We start from the raw sequence: 20,768 nt of genomic DNA, 5'->3' as shown, positions 1-20,768 counted from the left end.
ACCACATTAATGTTGTTATTCCCTGTTGCGTTACACTGTGGGGTTCAGTGGATACAAAGAACTGTCGAATTTGGGGTACTGTTAAACCACATGTTGTGCATGTAGACCTGTTGCACTCACCGTATGTTACTGTGTGCTGTGGACTCATAAGCACCTTTGTCATCATTCCATTCTTCTTTGAAGACAATACTCCCAGAGGGCCTGTCAGATGTATCATGACATCTACACATTGAGGCTTCCTTGTAAGTGTGTGATTCCCGCTTTGGAAGAGTGCAACTTGTGGAGACCACTGTTTTCATACGAGATGGTTAATAATAAAATCAACATTCCTAAACCATTACATAATGGAAACGTTTTTATACGTCTTTCTTTCATTCACAGCACCAGATTCGTACCTGGTGACCAAAATTTCCAGTGCAAACGAATTCCTCATTAACACGTTAGCATCTACGAAGTTTCACTGCTGTACTATAATTACAGCACATACTGGACCTCCATGAGCAGTTGCACTTTATTTATAAACATCCAGTATTAATATGATATTGCAGTGCCTGTGTTGTTCCAAATTATGATGCAGGATTCCTGTGGACATGCATGCAGGCACTGCAGTGACTACAGCCATTATGAAGTACATTAAATGTATTCACAGTTGCGAGTATGGACAACCATCAGCTGTATAATAGAATGACAACAACAAAAATTTGTGCTGGACTGGGGCTTGAGCCCAGATTTCCCACTTATCACGAGCACAGGCAGACAGGCAGTGTAATATCGTATTTATCCATTGACACTTGGCAAGCAAATTTCAATAAAATGTCTCTCCTATACGGGAATATACGTAATGAGTGCAGGTTGTGGACACATGGGTGACGACATATGGCAGTTTGGGTTTGGCTATGAGTTGTGCTCGGATAGCTTAATGGTAAGGCGAACGCTCATGGTAAGCGGGACAACCGGGTTCGAGTCCCGGTCTGACATAAATTATCATTGTCATTCGATTATACAGCTGATGGTTGTCTGTATTCGCAATTGCGAATACATTTAATGTACATCCAGTATTAATTTTAGGTACTGTTGTATGAGATGTAGAATGTGGGATCATGGTGTGTCGTGTGTAACGTCTTTTCTTTCTGTGAACATAATTTTCTCCAATTATGTTGGTAATTTGTTGCATAGAAATGTTTGATAATGGCACTTGTTTACAATGGAAATTTGTACTGAAATGCAGGAGGATCTACAGGGAATTGACACATGGTGCAGGGAATGGCAATTGAATCTCAATGTAGACAAGTGTAATGTGCTGCGAATACATAGGAAGAAAGATCCCTTATCATTTAGCTACAATATAGCAGGTCAGCAACTGGAAGCAGTTAATTCCATAAATTATGTGGGAGTACAAATTAGGAGTTATTTAAAATGGAAAGATCATATAAAGTTGATCGTGGGTAAAGCATATGCCAGACTGAGATTCATTGGAAGAATCCTAAGGAAATGCAATCCGAAAACAAAGGAAGTAGGTTACAGTACACTTGTTCACCCACTGCTTGAATACTGCTCAGCAGCATGGGATCCATACCAGATAGGGTTGATAGAAGAGATACAGAAGATCCGATGGAGAACAGTGCGCTTCGTTACAGGATCATTTAGTAATCGCGAAAGCGTTACGGAGATGATAGATAAACTCCAGTGGAAGACCCTGCAGGAGAGACGCTCAGTAGCTGGGTACGGGCTTTTGTTGAAGTTTCGAGAACATACCTTCACCGAGGAGTCAAGCAGTATATTGCTCCCTCCTACGTATATCTCGCGAAGAGACCATGAGGATAAAATCAGAGAGATTAGAGCCCACACAGAGGCATACCGACAGTCCTTCTTTCCACGAACAATACGAGACTGGAACAGAAGGGCGAACTGATAAGAGGCACTCAAAGTAACCTCCGCCACACATCGTCAGGTGGCTTGCAGAGTATGGATGTAGATGTAGATGTAGATGAATGAAGTGTTTCGTAATAATAGTGTGTCAGCCAAGTCCTTGCCCACACATTAACACTATAATGAATCTGATGCTTTGCTTCCACAATCTCTTGAGTGAGGATTTGTATCTGTCCACATTTGGTAATTTATTATTGCACTTTTGTGACTCATGCCTGATTCATAAATAAAATGTAGGCTTTGATCTCTGGATCTCCAGTGCTCTGTCTTCGAAACTATTGGCAGAGTTCTAATCTGACACGGTGCTCTTGTTTCCCAAGAACTTGCAGACATTTTGATATGTATAAATTACTTGTCTCTGCAGAAATGACCATGCAAGAAGTCTCAACAATTGCAGTTCTTCACTTGTTTTCGGTTCATCTTCAGGTCGTAACTCTCGCTGTATGTGATCTGTTGTGATCCTAGTCATTGTGAATGAGCCTGTTTCTGAAAGTTGCTGTATTGATCAAGCAAACATTTTTCATGTGGAATGTAGTCTTCTTTATGACATTCAGTGCACGTGGAATGGGTCTGTTGATAAAAGGCTCTGGCTAAACCTTACCATATCTCCCATCTCCTGACAATAATATGACTCGATTTCATTGTTTGTTGTTTGAACTGTAAGAAATAACTAACCTTGTTCAGAAATCAGCTCATCGTCAACCTCAGTACATAAGGAATGACTTACCCGGTGCATACTTGTTTTTATTATGACAGATGCCAGTACTGCTGTCAGTGGAGTGAGTACAGATGTAAGCACAGCAGATAAAAAAAAGAGTAGTGAACTTCAACAAGAAGACAGTGTACACTACTAACACAAGTAAAATGTCCCATACTGCAAAATGTGATTGATTCCAGATGTAAATTTATAGACATTTTTTTCTCTCTGTTTGGCCAATACTATCTCCTGTAAGGATATGGGGTGCTTGTTTTAAACATCCTATGGCTCGTGAGTGCATTATACAATTTGTGCTAGTCTATAGAGTTCTGTACAAGTTTTTTTGTCCATTGGTTAGTATTGTAATTGTATTTGCCAGTAATTATTTAAAAAATGGCTGTTTTTGTAGTAATTTCAAATTTTTTCAGTCCTCCTTGCATAGTTACCAAATTTTATGTAATTTAATTGTTAATTGTTGTAAGATTTGTATTCTTCCTTTCCATGTGCTGTATCAGGACCAACAATCAAAGCCATTTAAAAGTCTCTGATTATGAATTAATAAAATTTTGGGTTAACTGGTGCTTGATAAAAACATATAATTCTGTAATTAGTGTTTATGAAAATTTTGTGGGTCTAAAGGTGCATTAACATGTTGTAAAAATCGAGTAAAGATGTGGAAGTGGACTTTGATGTCTTTGTTGATAATATAGACTTACACCAAGGATTAGGTTCCGCATAAAGCTGTTTTTGTATTTTACTCCCTTGTCCACCACTCGTTTTGCTACTTGGTTAAGTTACTTGAGATTGGTGGAAGGCAAGTTGATATCAACCGCTCTTCCATCCCCTTTCACTTAAACACTGTGTTGTTCAAAATAACATTTGGCACACTACGACAGGATATATCAGTTTCTTACAGTAGGTTGCCTGTTGGGACTTTCAGCAGATGTGTGTAAAGAGTCATTTTACATTACATGTTGTACTCTAGGCCACTGTGTCCATTTATTTAGATACATGTTATTGTAGGTGATGTCCATCTATAGTTGTGTGCTCGGCACAGCAGATTACCATGCAGGGAACCCGGGTTTGATTTCTGGCTGGGTCATAGATTTTATTCTCTCAGGGACTGAGAGTTGTGTTGTTCTCATCATCATCGTTGTGTAAGTCACCAAAGTGGCGTTAAATAAAATGACTTGTACTAGGCGGTTGACCAACTCCAGATGTGGTCTCCTGGCGATTAATGCCATATGATTTTTTAAATATTTTTTTTACTTTAGTGGATAGAACTCCCTAGGATCATGCAGAACAGTAAAATAGAACTGGCCAAAAGGAACTCCTGGATATTCAGTTACCAGTAAGACAAAATTGTAGTTTCTTTTGATGTGTTTCAACTTCATTAATATCTAAATATGTTGCTTTATGATTGACAGATGTCTTCATACAGCATGACATACAGGATACTAAGGTTTACATGAATTCATGTTCTGTTGTGTCGGAGGGATCCAAAATCTACTGTACCAGTCTAGTACATTGCTTGACAGTGGCTAAAGGGCAATATTATTATCTTGTAATTAACTTAGAAATGAAAAGATCGTTGTGAACATCTAAAAATGACCATATGACAAGATTTTCCCACAGCACCTGATTTGTAAACATTTCAAGACACTACTCAGAAGTACTTCATTGGAGTTACAGGTTGTGAAAAGTCTTTGCAACACATCTCCACAGACCATTCCATGTACGTGCTGTGGAACTCGGGTCCCAAAGGTATGCAGGTCACTTAATTTGCCAGTACCTCATCGAGGGTGTTGTCACTCATGCAAGTGAAGCCTTTATCACTGTACCATAGAAAAATTGGGCATATTTTTTTCACTGCATGGTGGCATTTCTGTATTAATTACAATCCATCAAAATTGCTACCAAAGGCTCTTCACAAGGCTCTATGGGATTTAACCAACCAACTCTTGCTAGTCTTGCTCTATGGGGGAGAGAGTCTCAGTGTACTGCTGGAAAGTAGATTGTCAGTAATAAGGAAATCCTACGATCAAATATGGAGAAAGTTGCATTGGTAGACATTGGGTATTTAAATTTGTATTTAGACAAAAAATATTTTGGGATCACCCGAGTAAAGCTACTGGGAGAGTCTGCAAAGTCATGCATTTGTTAGCTTGTCAGAACTGTGACTTCAAACTATTGTGACAGCAGAGAGGCTGCTTTATAGTGCCACGTTTTTGCCATTGTTGTATTTGGTGCTTGTGTATGGTCTCAGCATTTGGCCTATGAGTGTGCAAAATCACACCTCAAATGTATACAATAAGGCAGGCTGCACATATTAACTGGAGCATTTGGGATCTCACAAGTATTAACATTTTTAGCAATTCTGGGAATGATCTTGCCAATGTAATTGTCAGGTACATACCATCACAAGGCTGGCTGCAGGAAGGAAACATTGAGAAGATTAGGCAGATCATTAAGCGTCAAATCACAATAAATGTTCAATTAAAAGTTCTGGAGAACTGACACATTGGCTGTCGTGTTTATGAACTGCTCCTTGGCATTCATAAAAGAATGAAACTGCAAACCCAATTAGAGACATGACAATGGGAGATGGGCTGAACTCTTGCTGACTGTGTAAAATCACAAAAAGATGGTCAGATTGACGCGAATGTGGAGAATTTGATACACTGGAACAGGTTAAGTCGGATATCACAGTATCCTCTAAATACTATATAGTTACGATATTGCAGTTTCTTTATCAGTTCCTTCATGTCAAATATAATTATTGTTAGCTAAGTATTGTGAGCACATGTGTTCGACAGTTATTTCAGTTCTCATTTTATTTACATTCTGTGCATGATGCACATGTTCCAAAACCTACAGGACACATACACGCAGCTACTTCTCTCATAATAGCAGCATTCATCAATTGTGAGCTCAGTCAGTTTTCCACTCTGATAACACTCAAAATGGTGATGGCATTCTGTCTCATTTGAAGCTTCAACTTGCAGTTCATGTAGGTATGTCACTGCAGTGTAGCAAAGGGATGTAGGTATCTTGTTAGTAGACAGCAATTGCCAAGAAGTGCTATTACATATCATGACATGAAGTGCTAATGCTTAATACAATAAGGAAACTAGTGGCATTCTTGTACATTTGAAATGAGTTGTTAAACCGTTAAACTCTGCACTTTTGCAATCTACTGTGTAGATTATTGTACTGTTTTTCTTTTTTTATGTTTGGAAATGGGAAAAAATTGCCAGGAAGTGAAATCCGGGAAGTGTGTGTCATCATTTCTGCAAAACGTGATACTTAACTGAAAACTGAGGTAGAAACTAAAATGTGTAGATAGTTAGGTTGTTGTAATGTAGTAGTCACCAATGTACTGAAATGAAAGAGACATTGTTTCTGTATGTTACAAAACTTGACTGCAGTACCAATTTGAATGTCCGGTTTGTGTCTGCTTTTTAAGGGATTCAATGTAAAATTAGTATCTTGTGACTCACATTAAGATCTGTACTATTTAAATACTGTAATTCTTTGTTATTTCCACCAGGGAAAACTTGCTACCCTGGTTGCAGAATGGTAATTTCTGACATAAACCACAAATTATTTGTATTACATATATTGATGACTAAGCTCCTGAAATGTAACTAATTTTTAGTAACTGAGAGCTGTAGAATGAGTAGGAAGAAGGTAACTCTTAAGTGCAAATGTTTTGAAGAGAGTCAATAGTTCATGAGGAAAGACTTCCATCTTCAAATTAGAAACTGACATTATTTGAGTGTCTTGAGATGAATGTCTGAAATTCACTGATTTTTGGAAATGCCTAAAAATAGACTGTGCTACCGTGACCCTCGATAGGTCTGGGATGTGAAGTTGTGAAGTGCGCGTGGGAGTTTGTTAGGCTAGGCAATAGTTTGAGGTCCCCTGAATGCACAACAGTTGATATGCAGAGAGTGAAATAAGATCACATACAAAGAAAACGTACTTTGGCTGTCAAAATTACAATAGTACGAGGGTTGTTTTTTAAGTAAGGGCCATTTTTATTTTTTAAAAAAGATACAAATACTTTTGTAAAAAAAACTTTTATTTTCTGATTCTAGACACTTTTACCTATTTTTCTACATAGTTGCCTTGTTTATTTAAGCACTTGTCATACCGTACAACTAAGTTTTTAATTCCCTCTTCAAAGAATTCGGCCGCCTGCTCCGGCAGCCAAGAGTTCACGGCCGCTTTCACTTCATCATCGTCATTGAAGCGCTGCCCGCCAAGATGGTGTTTCAGGTACTGGAAAAGGTGAAAATCACTAGGAGCAGGGTCGGGGCTGTATGGTGCATCGTCCAGAACTTCCCAGCCAAAAGAATCAATCAAATCCCGAGTCTTTTGAGAGGTGTGAGGCCTAGCCTTATCGTGCAGGAGCAAAACTCCTTTTGTCAGCATGCCGCGCCTTTTGTTTTGAATTGCTCTGTGGAGCTTCTTTAGAGTTGCACAGTAGGCATCTAAGTTGATTGTCGTTCCTCGTGGCATAAAGTCCACTAGCAAAACACTGCACTGGTCCCAGAACACAGTTGCCATAATCTTGCGCTTTGACGGAGTCTGTTTGGCTTTGACCTTGACGGGTGAGGTTGTGTGGCGCCATTCCATCGATTGTTGCTTGCTTTCAGGGGTGATATGGGATACCCATGTTTCATCTCCAGTGACAATTTGACTCAACATGCCATGCCCTTCTTCCTCGTAACGAATCAAAAAGTCCAATGAAGTGGCAAATCTCTTCCCTTTGTGGTCCTCTGTGAGGAGTCTGGGTACCCACCGATAACACAGTTTCGTAAAGTTTAGGTTTTCAGACACAATTTTGTACAAAACCGATCTTGAAACTTGTGGAAATTCAAAAGAAAGAGTGGAAATTGTGAATCTTCTGTCCTCACGAATCTTTGTTTCGACTGCAGCCACCAAATCATCAGTGATCACAGAGGGCCGACCTGAGCGTTCTTCGTCATGGACGTTTTGACGGCCACTTTTAAACTCTCTAACCCATTGACGCACTTTACCTTCACTCATTGCATTCAAGCCGTAAACTTCTATTAACTGGCGATGAATTTCTGCAGCTGATAGGCTTCTCGCGGTCAAAAAACGTATCACTGACCGTATCTCACACGCGGCGGGCGATTCAATAATCGTAAACATTATAAAGTAGCACAGTGATGCGTACACATCAGCTACAGAGCTGCAACTTGCATCAGTGTGAACGGGAAGGATGCCGGCAAGTGGCGCGGTGGCTTGTTGCGGCGTCCGCGCGAACTATGGGACTATACGCGCAAACGACCCTTACTTAAAAAACAACCCTCGTAAGTTGCCGAAGCATGCGTAACAGTGTTCATGAATTTACTACCCTCCAGGAAAGTTGGAAAGCTCTGTAATATTTCCGTTGCATGGAATGTACATTGGAAAGACAGGTTAACTGCCATAGGAGAAGTAGTGTCCATTGCAGAAGACAGAAATATCTTCTCTGTTGAGGTTTAAATCAAGTATAACTGTTATGTTGTCTTGGAGATGAGCGACCGGCCTGTGTGAACTCAAGTTAATTGTCATATATTTTTACTGGCCACCTGATTCTGCTGTAACATGTGCAGAATCATTCAAAGAAAGTCTATGCTTAGTAGCACAGAAATACCCTGATTGTGCATTATTAGTTGGAGGTGACTTTAACCTATCAAGTATAGACTGGGACATTGAGCAGCTAGTTCGTCAACCCACACAAAGTAGAAATATTTTATACCTTGTAGCTACAAACAGACCTGACTTTATTGACAGTGTCAGTATAGAGGCACGGACTAGTGATCATGTCATCATAGCAAGATGGTTTCTGATGTCAGGGTGATGAGTCAGTCAACTTTCTCATCTTTAGTTAGTTTCTTTTGACATTGTAAACTTTTTTCGTACTTTTAGGAAGAAAATAATTTATTCATTTTTGTTTCCAAGTTTCTGTATTCATGTATGTTAATTGAACTTTTTCAAATGATCCAATGATGAAAGTAGATCAAATCTAAGCTGAGAGGCCTCTGAAATTCGAGACAGATTGCTTGTTTTTGATTTTGAGAGGTTTTTTTCATATTTTGCACAGCTGTTGTTAGTGTCAAATATTCCTCTATTGCAACTGCTTCTGTTTCTGTTCCACATTATAATTTTGCTGTAGTAACAAAACAGCTGTCGTGATACTATGTTCAATTTTGAAGATAAACTTTTTGAGATGGGGAAAAAGTAAATTCCACAGTGACTGTCTACAAAAGACAAACAGTTTGAAAAGTAAAGTCTCTGTGTGGGGGAAAATTAGTCAATGTGGACTATTTTGCAATATGTTCCTGCGTAATTTTGAGACTATAAGTTTTCAGGTGAAAAACATGTGTCACTTGGAACTAAATGTGGACCATATCTGTTACATTTAGAACTTTCAGATCAGTCATGACCTTCAAATTTGGTATGTGTGCTAACAGTACCGTTGAATTGATTTGGACAAGTTCAGTATGTGCGCTAACAATACCATTGAATTGATTTGGACAATGAAATTGACAGTTTCCAAGTACTCTATGGATTTGTCAAATGATATTTGTAACTTTTTCGAATGATGTTCCCTGATAGTGTTCGTGAACATTTTCCACTTTTGTCTAAGAAAATGAGATACCTATTAACTGATGGACTGGAACCACATTTCTGGAAACTCATGTTAGAAGAACCATGTTCATCACATTACACATTGAATTTTGCAGAAGCTACAGAAGTTAGATATAAAAAAAGACTTAAAAACAACTAGTACGTACTGGTCAGATAGTAAGTGTTGCATTACAATGTGCCACCTAAGAACTTTCTTTATCGGCATAGTAGATGATGAAATTTTACATCAGAATTTATGTGAAGCACTTTATTGAAGCCAACTTGTCACTAAATAAATGCCTGATGCTGGGATCAGACAGATCTGATATCAATAAAGGAGTGTTCAGGTTTTTGATACTACTGTCCAGAAAACACAAGGCAGACAACTTACAAGCATGGAACTTGCAACATTCATAAATCACTTAATGCCTATATATGGGCATTGGAGTGTTCAAGTGAAGAACAATCCAGATTTCTGGTCAATTTTTCATGTTATTTCGATGGGAAGAATTTGAACGAATTAAGTTTAACATTTCACATCACAAGCTTTCGGGCATACAGTCACAAGATGGCTTACCTTAGGATCTTCAGCCAACAGAATTTTGGAACAGTGGGATGGCATTCAATATTACTTTCGTAACATGTGAAGCTAAAGTAAACAAATGGGTTATAATGTGCATTTTATTACATAGCAACATCTGTTGAGAGCTACGCATGTGGACATAGCCACATGCACAAGGTGCATTTTTATTTTGAACATTTTATTTATGGCAAACCGTTATTAATTTGCCACGTTTTATCTAATGAAACCTTGGTATGAGGCACAACTCAAAATGAACACATTTTATAACAAAAAGTTTTGAAGACCTGAAGATGACAGCAAAGTCTGTCGAAATTGGTTGTTGGTAAATAAAGAACTTTTTGTGTGATCTTGGCTGTAGAAAGTTTTTACTTTCTTAAGCATATACCTCTAAAAAGTCATTCTGCTACTGTTCATACCAAATCATACAATATCATTGTGAATGCTTAAAAAAAAACATTCAATTAAAGCAGAACTTCATTTCATAACTTCATCTGCAGAACTATTCAGTAAGTTCACACAAAACTTTCAGAGCCAAACACCATTGATTCACAGGCTGCATATGGAAATAGAAAACATATTTCAAACCTTTTCCCCTGGCATTTTGGAGGTTTCAGCAGTGAGAAAAATTGAGAGTATTTCTATAGTTGTTCATAGTGAACTCTTTAAATTGGATAATCTGCTTCTTCTGGAGCAACTAGTTGTTAACAGGCAAGCAACTGGAGAGTTAAGTAAACTGTGAAAGAATGTGACAAGTTGTGGTTTTTAAAGAATGTCCAAAAACATTATATCAGAGCTTGCAAATGTGATGGAGAAGGTGGGCATATTAAGTGCACCACTGAAATGTTTAAGGTTTTTAGACCCCAGAGAAAGATTAAAGAGTAGAAGCTGCAGTAACATGTTAAAGATTGAAACATTGATGTTGTTCTGTGTCCGTCAAGACTGCTTATTAGATGAGTGAAAGGTTCTACAGTCAAAAAACCATATTTAGATAACAAAGGAATTGACAATTATTCAGCATATCTCAAAGTGTGTCTCATAATCCGTAGAGTTTAAGTATCCAAATGTTTCAAAACTTAAGGCTGCTCTTACATTGTCCCTTGGAAATGTGGACATTGAGAGAAGATACAGTATTCCATTTCAGAGCACATATTGGGAGAAGTATAATACAGAAGGTAACTGAATGAAATACGCAATAAGACAAACAGAAACAACACTTTCATTCAAAGGTGATAATTACATGATGGTCCTGTGGATATTACTAAAGGCAGAACATGATTCTTGATAGGATGTGTGATCATCACATTCGGCAATCCATGCTCTGCAGTGTGCTCCCATTCTGGCTACAAGGTTGGTAAAGAGTTTTTGAGTTAGGGCATTCCATTCATCACGCCTGCGTGATTGACACTGATGAATGCTAATTGTTGAACATGGACATACTTCCATACATCTCCCAAAGGCATTCCACATGTGCTTGATGGGATTTAAGTCAGTGAAATGGGCAGGCCAGTCCATTGGTTGAGTTTCCTCTTGTTCCAAGAACTCCTCAAGCTGTGCAGTTAGATGTGGCCACACATTGTCATCCATAAAAAGAAAGTCAAGGCTGAATGCAGCTGTGAAAAAACACACATGGGGAAGGACTACAGTGTCACAATAACATTGACACCCATACAATATTACACCTCCACACACCTTAACACATGGACAAGCAAAACTATTGTGTTTGACGGTGTTCCTGGGTGCGTTGCATGTTCCTGCCTCTTGCCATATGAGAATGCATAATGCACCCAGGAACATAGTCAAACATTATAGTTTTGCCGGTCTAGGTGTTAAGGTGTGGGGAGGTATAATGTTGCATGGATGTACTAATCTCTAAATCTTTGAATGCAGTACACTCACCGATCAATGTTACACTAACAGTGTACCCCTTCACTATGTGTTTTTCCTTGGGGCCTTTGGTATTGACTTCATTTTTGTGGATGGCAGTGTGTGTTGAACAGTGGAAGTGCAAGAACTCTTGGAATGAGAAGATATTCAGCTAATATCCTGGCCTGCTCATCCCCCCCCCCCCCTATCCTGCCCTCCTCCAACTTAAATCCCACTGAGCATGAATGTGCTACCACAAGAACTCTTTACCAACCTTGGTGCAGAATGAGAACATGCTACAGACCATGCATTTCCATCTGTGGCGATCACACACCCTACTGAGAACTATTTCCTGTCCTTTTTTTTTTTTTTTTAAATAATATGCAAGGGACCATCATCAGTTGCAGTGACTTCAGTGTCATTTCTGTTCATTACACTGCATACTTCTTAGGGTTATATGCTATACTATATTGTAGCAGTTGTTACTATGTCTGTTCCAAATTTCATTGAGCTATGTTACTTGGTAGTGACACGTTATGCAAAAGTTACTTTTGTTAGTTTTGCATGTCAGTGTAATAGAACTCAATAAATCGTTTTGGTCAGTGAGTGTTCATCAGAGACAAGGGTATCATGAGTCCCCCAGGGTAGTGTGATAGGACAACTCTTGTTCTCTACATACGTAAATGATCTGATGGATAGAGTGAGAAGCCATCTGCAGCTGCTGATGTTGCTGTAGTATCTGGGAAAGTATTGTTATTGAGTAACTGTAAAAGGATACAGTGAGTGTTCATCAGAGACAAGGGTATCATGAGTCCCCCAGGGTAGTGTGATAGGACAACTCTTGTTCTCTACATACGTAAATGATCTGATGGATAGAGTGAGAAGCCATCTGCAGCTGCTGATGTTGCTGTAGTATCTGGGAAAGTATTGTTATTGAGTAACTGTAAAAGGATACAGGATGACTTAGAATTTCTATTTTGTATGATGAATGGCAGCTTCGTCCAAATGTAGAAAAATGTAGGTTAATGTAGATGAGTAGGAAAACAGTCCTGTAATGTTCAAGTACATTATTAGTGGTGTGCTGCTTGACGAAGTCACATTGATTAAATATCTAAGCATAACATTGCAAAGTGACATGAAATGGAATGAGCACCTTAAGGATGGTAGTAGGAAAGGCAAATCATAGACTGCAGGGATTCAAAAAGAGTTAGGAAAATGTAGCTCATCTGCTGAGGAGCCTGCATATAGAACACCTGTGTGATCCATTTTTGAGTATTAGTGTAGTTTTTGGGATCTCCGCCGGCTCGGATTAAAGGAAGAAATCGAAGCAATTCAGAGACGTGCTGCTACATACAGAGATGCTTCGTGGACTCAAATAGTGATACCTGGAGGGAAGACGACCCACTTTTTGCAAGACACTATTGAGAATATTTAGAGAATAGGTATTTGCAGCTAACTGCAGAATGATTGTACTGCCACCAATGTACGTTGAATACAGAATCCATGAAGACAAGATGAGAGACATTATGGCCATATTGATCCATGTAGATAGTTATTTTTTCACTCCATTTGAGTGAAACAGGAAAGGAAATAGCTAATAGTGGTACATAGTACCCTCTGCCATGTACCTTACAATGGCTTGTGAATTATGTATGTTGATGGAATTTTAGATGTAACAACCACACTGGGAAATTGTCAGGTTGGTCAGGAGTTTGGCGTTACCAGCACATACCAGATATGTGTGAACTTTTCTGGCAATCATCGTGCTTGAACCCGTCAAAATTGCTAACACAGTAACTGGCTGGCAAGGGGAGAAGACATGAGTGTGTAAAGTTCCTGATTATCAGAGTTTGTCAGCCTCTTGGATTACATTCTAAATATCTATGCTGAATCTCTAGAATGAGGCTATGTAACAGGCCCCCTTGGTACCTGAGTTCATCCCTTGTCTCCTTTCATCCATGACAGTGCAACATTGCAATGTGCAAGCATTTTTCACAATCATCCATTTGATACAGATATATACTGGACATTTTGTAACAGGTAAGAGGAACACGACAAATCAGCTCCACTAGGACCCAGCCCATGATGGCAATCTATGATTCCCACTTCTGTTACCAGCACTCATTTCCTGAGTACAGGACCAACTTTTTTGATCCTGCATGAGCAGAAAATCTGCAGCTTTGATTGAGGGTGAAATGCCCAGGAATTTAAATTCAAGGAATGGTTACTGTATGCTAAGGCAAATAAGCAAGTTCAAATATATAAGACAGGTTTTAAGACTCATGTTCCCTTGTTCGTGGAAATCCTAGTAGGGAAATAATTATATACTATTTTGCAAAATGATCAAAGAACAAAACAAATTAAACAAATCTACAAGTATGAACAGATTAACTAGTAGTTAAATTTGCAAGTGCTTACCAATAGTAGTGCTAATCAATGAAGTTTTGCTGCATCCATGTCAACACAGTAAGTGTCTCTAAAATCTCAAACGTGCACCCCAAACATAAGAAAGAAAAAAATTAATTAAAATGTCTCTAGCTGCTCCGTATGAGAAAGGTAGAAACTGAGAAAAGAAAAAGGGTCAAAAACTTCAGATGCAAAGAATCTTTCGTCTCTAATTGAGAGTTATGTGTTCAGAATTAAAAAAGTTCAGTCTACAGAACCATTCAGTGTCTCTAGCTCTTTGATCAAAATCCATGGTTACCCATAAAAACCAAAATGTTAATCGAGAGGATGAAGAAAACTCCGTATCGAATGTCAACAGCTCTTGGTCTAGTGGCTAGCGTTGCTGCCTCTGCATCATGGCGTCCCGGGTTCAATTCCTGGCTGGGATTTTCTCCACCTGGGAACTGGGTGTCTGTGTTGTCCTCATGATTTCATAATCATTCATGAAAGTGGCGAGATTGGGCTGAGTAAACATTGGGAATTTGTAAGGGCACTGATACCTGCGTAGTTGAGTGCCCAACAAACCAAACATCTGTATTAAATGGGTGCTGCCCTATATAAGACCATAAATAGCTAGAAGACTGCACAAGTACAGAGCAGGCAATCATATTTATACCTCTAAGATTTTAATTTTAAGTCTCATAATGGACCTGTACTGTTAGATTACATTCTTCACAGAAAGGGCATCCCCATTGATGAAAGGTTCAGATGCTGTGTAGTTGAGTTTGCTAATGATAGGTGTTGATAATCATCTAGATCCTTAATAATATTGCCTCATGTTGTCATCATTTGTACAACATTCACATATTATTATAATCTCCATTTACTTATGATTTAATGACTGCATGAATATGAATAAATTCTGTGGATGCATTTCAGTACATCAAAAGTGTTGTCCTCTGTCACTGGTCTCATGTACAGCTTCCAAACCATTGCATGATGAAAGTTATGAATAACATGCACTTCAGTATCTCTTTCCAGTTGAGATTCATGTTTCTGACAGGATGGATCCATACAATGAGCCATAAGAATGGGTCCTCATCAGGGTGACAATGTCAGTTGCTTACCACCAAAAATTTTAACAGAGAGACAATTCTGGACTGTACCACCATCATCATTTGGCATGCTTTTGAGGTAGCAATTCCAAAGTCCTTAAGACATCGTAAAAAAACAGACTGCCAAAGGATTGGTTGTGGAATGTTGCATTCCTGTAAGAAAAGGACTGCTAATCGTTTACCTTCTTTTTTGGGTTGCTCAACAGATAGTAAAAAGGACATCATCACATGATACATACTGGTGTGATGGGCAAAATCTCCTCAAACCAGCCAATAACTGTACACAAAACTGTAGTTGCGACAGTAAAATCCTCAGCAGTTGTCTAAGAAAATCCTACAGTGCATGATAAACCAACACTTTGTGTGTATTTTATAAGTGCAAACTTTATTCTGCTAAGGAGTTATCTTCCACTTTTGATTATATGACCATAGAGATAATAGATAGAACACTCATTTTTGTGGAAGCAGATTCTTTTGAAGCTCTGTATTTGAGATTCAAATGGTTATTATGTTATTTGGAGGAACCATATCTTCCAAACAGTTAGTATGATCTTCTCCCCAGTTTACATGGAAAACATTACACAGTGAAAAGAACTATGTTTACAGACAAGAAAATGGTGTCTTGTTTAGTTATACGTAATTAGTATTTCACACACATCTTGTCAATGTTACTTGACAATTGAAAGATTGGAGTAGTGGGTGTGGAAAAAGATTGTAATTTCACATCTGAGAAAATAGATTTTCTATGTTTTTAGTCATTCTTGTAGTGTTTCTAACTTGCTACTACAAGAGTTACTGTACAGGGCTGACCTAAAAGTCCTATTTTTGTAAATTCAGTGCTTCACAAAATAATCTAGGTAGAGAGGTAAAAATTGACACATGTGCTTGAAATGACATAGAGTTTCACTGAAAGAAACAAGTGCACAAAATTACCATCAGATGGCGCTCCATATGGTAGAAAAGCAATAATTAGCATAACAATTGAGTTTTAGCAAAGGCATTTTCTTGATAACAAATGCTCAACATGTTGGTGGTCATTCTAAACAATATCTCTAGTTGAGGGACAATGTTGTGAACAGTACTGTATAACATATCAGTAGATTTGGTGAGAAATTGCTGTCAGAAGTTGTCTTGTATCATCCCTAAGATGTCAGACACTCACTGTAGACTTGAGACACCAGGTAGCCATTCAACTGATAATCACATGGATTGAGGTCTGGAGAATGGGAGGTTAAGCATGATGAAAGTGGTGGCTCGGCACACAATCATCACCAAACAATGTGTGCATGAGATCTTTCACACATGTAGCAATATGGGGATGGAGTACCATCCTGCATAAAATTTGTACCTTCCAGCAGGTGTGTATCAGCCAGTCTAGGGATGATTTGATTCTGTAATATATCAATGTACCTCCCACCCATCGTGCAGGCAGTTTGAAAAGCAGCATCCCGCATTTCCTTGAAGAAAAATAGTCCAAACTTAATTCATGTGGTAAATCCGTACCACACCATGACTTCCTCATCATACAACGGTTTTCATGACAGTTCTAGCATTTTCGAGAACCCAAGTTCTGCAGTCTTTCTTACTTTCTGTGTCTGGAACTAGACTTCAGACTTCCAAAAATCAGCAGCCAATATGGCCTTGTCATTTGCCTCCCATAAGTCATTCATTGTGCAGGGCTGGTCTAAATATGGACAGATAAGTAGGTGTTGAGGATCCTGGACAGAGCCACACAGACAGTGTTCTCATTCTCTTTTAGGAAACCCCATTGCTGCAGGTTTGCCCTGCACTTTGGCACTCCTACCCTCATACAGTTTAGGGTTCTCCAGACTGTGTATGGTAGGTCTCCACCAGGCGCCAGTTCTTCTTTTACATCTTTATGGGGGTTTCTCAGGTCGATTTCCCACCTTTCCAAACGATTCTCTGCAGCCGACCCTTCCAGGGCTCGGGTATGTGACAGGAAACTCTTCCTCGAACAAAGCCGTCGGTCAGCAGGCTGGTGTCCATATAAAGGATGACGCATGTCCTTTTCTTGCTTGGTTTTTTCGACTTCGACAGCGATGTCATGTCGTATGTTGGGCGGTGCGATCCCCATGATTAAGTACATCTTGTGCACTGGCGTTGGCCTCAAGCATCCGGTAACAATCCGTGCCATTTCATTCACCGCGACATCAACTTTTCTCGCGTGTGTTGATGCAGACCATACTGGAGCGGCGTATTCCGCGGCTGACACACTGAGCGCAAGGGCTGGAGTTCTCAGGACTACAACACCTTAGACAACCAGTCGTCATCCACAATTTTTTGAAATGTGCACACCACAAATGCTATCCATGTCACAAAATCAGTGACTAACAGTTCATGATGATGGTGGATATTGTATGGATAACATTGGATGGTATGCCTTAGTGTTCTCCAAACAGTAGTGTGTGGAATGCATTCATTTTTGGTTTCATTAAAACCCCATATCATTTCAGGCACGTGTGTCAAGTTTTACCTTACTACCTACATTATTCCGTGAATTAGTGCATTTTCAGATGGCAACGGACCTTTGGGCCACCTTGTATATCATTCTCAAATGACTGTTAGAGGGCAAACTTCATTATCACTTTGAAATATCTCAAGATAGGGTGTCTAAAAGCACTGAATGTTATAAAATATCTGAAAACTAGGAATAGAAGAGGAGGTATATCCATTATGTTGCAGAAATACGCTTTTTTGGCAGTAGTTAGATTATAGATGTGTTAAATACAGCTCAACTGGATTTTCCTACACTTGTTGCACTCTGAAGGCACACAGTTATTTATTGGTGCTTGTAAAATGAGTCCCACACTCCCATTCCATGCAGGCCCGGGAAAGATACCAATAACCTTCCACCAATTGTTCTTAGGGTGGCGATATACATACTTTAGTTACCTGTACTTCCACATTCAAAATGAAATTTTTCAATAATTTGAGAACAGCAGTGCATTGTTGAACCAATGTATGCCAGAGATGTAAGTCAAAGATATCCTTGTGTAGGCCTACTTTACTATTTTATCAATCGTGTCTTTAATTTTGAGGGTTATCCATAAATTAAGGTCTCCAATGCTTTTTCAACCAGTAAACATTTTATTGCAAAACCAATTACAGATTCCAAAAGCTTGGACTTTTAGCTATTTTTCAATGTCGTCCCCATCACAGTCAATGTGTTTTAGGAGATGGTCCTAAAGCTTTTTCATATCCTTGTCTTACCACTCTCCCGCCATCTTGTGCAGGAAGGGATGGGCAGCTGCCTTCAGCTCATCATCGCTTGAGAATTTCACTACCCCCAAGTATTGTTTCAAGTTGGGGAACAGATAGTAGTCACTGGAAGCCAAATCGTGGCTGTTTGGAGGATGGTCAGTGATTTTCCACCTGAATTTGGTGATGTGAGAGTGGGCATTGTCATGGTGCTAGTGAACTCTGTCAGCCAACCCATCCTTTTCTTCTGTACAGCCTAGCATAGCTTTGTTAGTGTCTCACAGTGCTTTGCTGTGTTGATTGCTGTATCTCTTTCCAGGCAGTTGAACAGCTGAACTCCATTCCCATCCCAGAATACCAAAGCCATTGTTCTTTAGTCCCTGGTGTGAAGTAGTGGACCCAAGTCTCACCCCTGTTACAATTGAATCCAGAAATTCCTCACCCTCTTCCTGGTAACAGCACAGAAACTTGTGAGCACTTTGGAAGCGTTTCTTTTGTCATACTTCAAAATGTGCATCAAAATCTTGTCCATAGTAGTCTTAGAGATGTCCCCTATCAGTTTCGTAATCTCTTGCACAGTTACATGCCAATCCACAAGCAAAACTTCTTTGACTTTAATCATTGTCTCGCCTGAAACTGATGGATGCCCATGGCCAGCCTCGTCATACACATTTGTACAGTCATCTGCAAACTCCCTTCATCACTTATGCACATTTTTTATATCCATGCACTTTTCTCCTTGCACATTGGTCAACTGGTGATGGGTTTCAATAGGGGCTGACCCCTTAAACCACAGAAATCTAATCACAAAACACAATTCATACTTGGTGGGAGTGTTGATTTTTCCCTTCTATTGTTAATGGCTGCTACGCCAAGAATTATCATTGCAGAGAGGTGGGGCTGGCAAGAATAGTGGTATGGGAAGCAAGGAACACAGCACTATTGTCAGATTTAAGCTAGCTCACTCTGTCTGATGGGTGCTCATTGGAGACCTTACTTTATGGACAACTCTGGTATCATAACCCTAAAGAATTCACTATATCTATTTCTGAACTTGTTCCAATTGTCCAGACAGTGAAGTACATTATAGAGTGGATCTGTCATGTCAGCAGGAGGGTGGGTGACTGGAAATGAGACAAGAAGCTGTACTGTCCAGGAAATAAACATGACTGTAGGAACAATTTCCGGACACTAAAACAACATGGTCACACTGAATTTCCTGAAGATAGTGTCATTTAAGAGAATCAGCTTGCTTTGCTTGTGCCACAGTGCTTACCAAATTTGCATTGACACAGTTCCATTTATTTATAAGAAGGCAACACTCACCTTAGCTCTCTGCCTTTGATTACAGTGAAAGTTGGTGAACAATTTAAAAAAAAAAAAATGTAGTTGAGTATATTGCTTGCCATTACACCTAGATAAAGCATCAACAATTGCAAGATGTTTAACCTTTTGTGTGAATGGGCTATTTGAAGGGAGGGGCTGGGAAGCTGCTGTTACTATGTTCTCGTACACATATGTCATATATTGCTAGAATCACTAGATGTATATATGCAAAATGTGTTCTTAATCTTCCTCCATGAGTTCCTTTTAATTCTGAACTGTTAAAATTGTATATGTAGTTCTAAGTGGTGTATATCAGTTTCATTGTATAATTTTGGGATTACAATTAGGTATAAACATTTGGAATAGTCAGTCCATACAGCTGCTAAACTGTTGTTTGTGATGATTGTGATTCAGACCTTTACAGTTTGGTGGTAGAATGTCAGTAATAGTCGTAACATCTTGTAGCATCTGAAACTCATTGTAATCTGCAGTAATAGTTGACAAAACCAAATTGTGAAAATAACAGATCATCTGTAAATGGAAACATTTATGTGTATAAACATGTATTTAGTGCTCATATTTCTCTGTTATTGCAAGTTACTATTCCATTTTACTGATAGTAATTTCATCTCAACAGGACAGTATAAGCCGTTCATCAGATTCAAGTCAAGTGGCAGATTTGACCAGGAGCATTAGTCACGACAGCAGCAAAGAGAGGAAAGAATCTCGTGGGTCTGACAGGTCAAAGAAAAAATCATCCTGGTACAATGTGCTCTACCCCACGTACAAATCTCGCAGTGAAGATTTTAAACGACTTTTCAAAGATGTGCCTCAAGAGGAACGTCTTATAGTTGGTTAGTTAATACATCAGTGGTGTTGCTCTTGTTTCTGTTCTTTCCACCTTCTCAGATTTTTATTAATGCAGATCCTCCCATTGTTGTAGATGAATAAGGTACAGATTTATTTGTACAAGGCAGGCTTTCATTGCCAGTATTTGTGTTGTTCA

At 39.0% G+C, this 20,768-nt stretch overlaps 1 protein-coding gene across 2 annotated transcripts in view; it reads left to right on the top strand.

The window, feature by feature from the left end:
- The window catches only part of LOC124723240 (protein Aster-B-like), a 230,334-nt gene that overhangs the window by 59,294 nt on the left and 150,272 nt on the right, over positions 1–20,768 (top strand). For both annotated transcript variants that reach the window (XM_047248438.1, XM_047248437.1), the window contains exon 5: positions 20,400–20,616. In XM_047248438.1, coding sequence (XP_047104394.1) covers positions 20,400–20,616 — 217 coding nt within the window. The remainder of the gene's footprint in view (positions 1–20,399; positions 20,617–20,768) is intronic.

This window comes from Schistocerca piceifrons, chromosome X, assembly GCF_021461385.2.
Source record: "Schistocerca piceifrons isolate TAMUIC-IGC-003096 chromosome X, iqSchPice1.1, whole genome shotgun sequence".
NCBI classification, from domain to species: domain Eukaryota; kingdom Metazoa; phylum Arthropoda; class Insecta; order Orthoptera; family Acrididae; genus Schistocerca; species Schistocerca piceifrons.
Note: the sequence above shows the minus strand (reverse complement) of the source record. Positions and strands in the feature narration are given on the sequence as shown.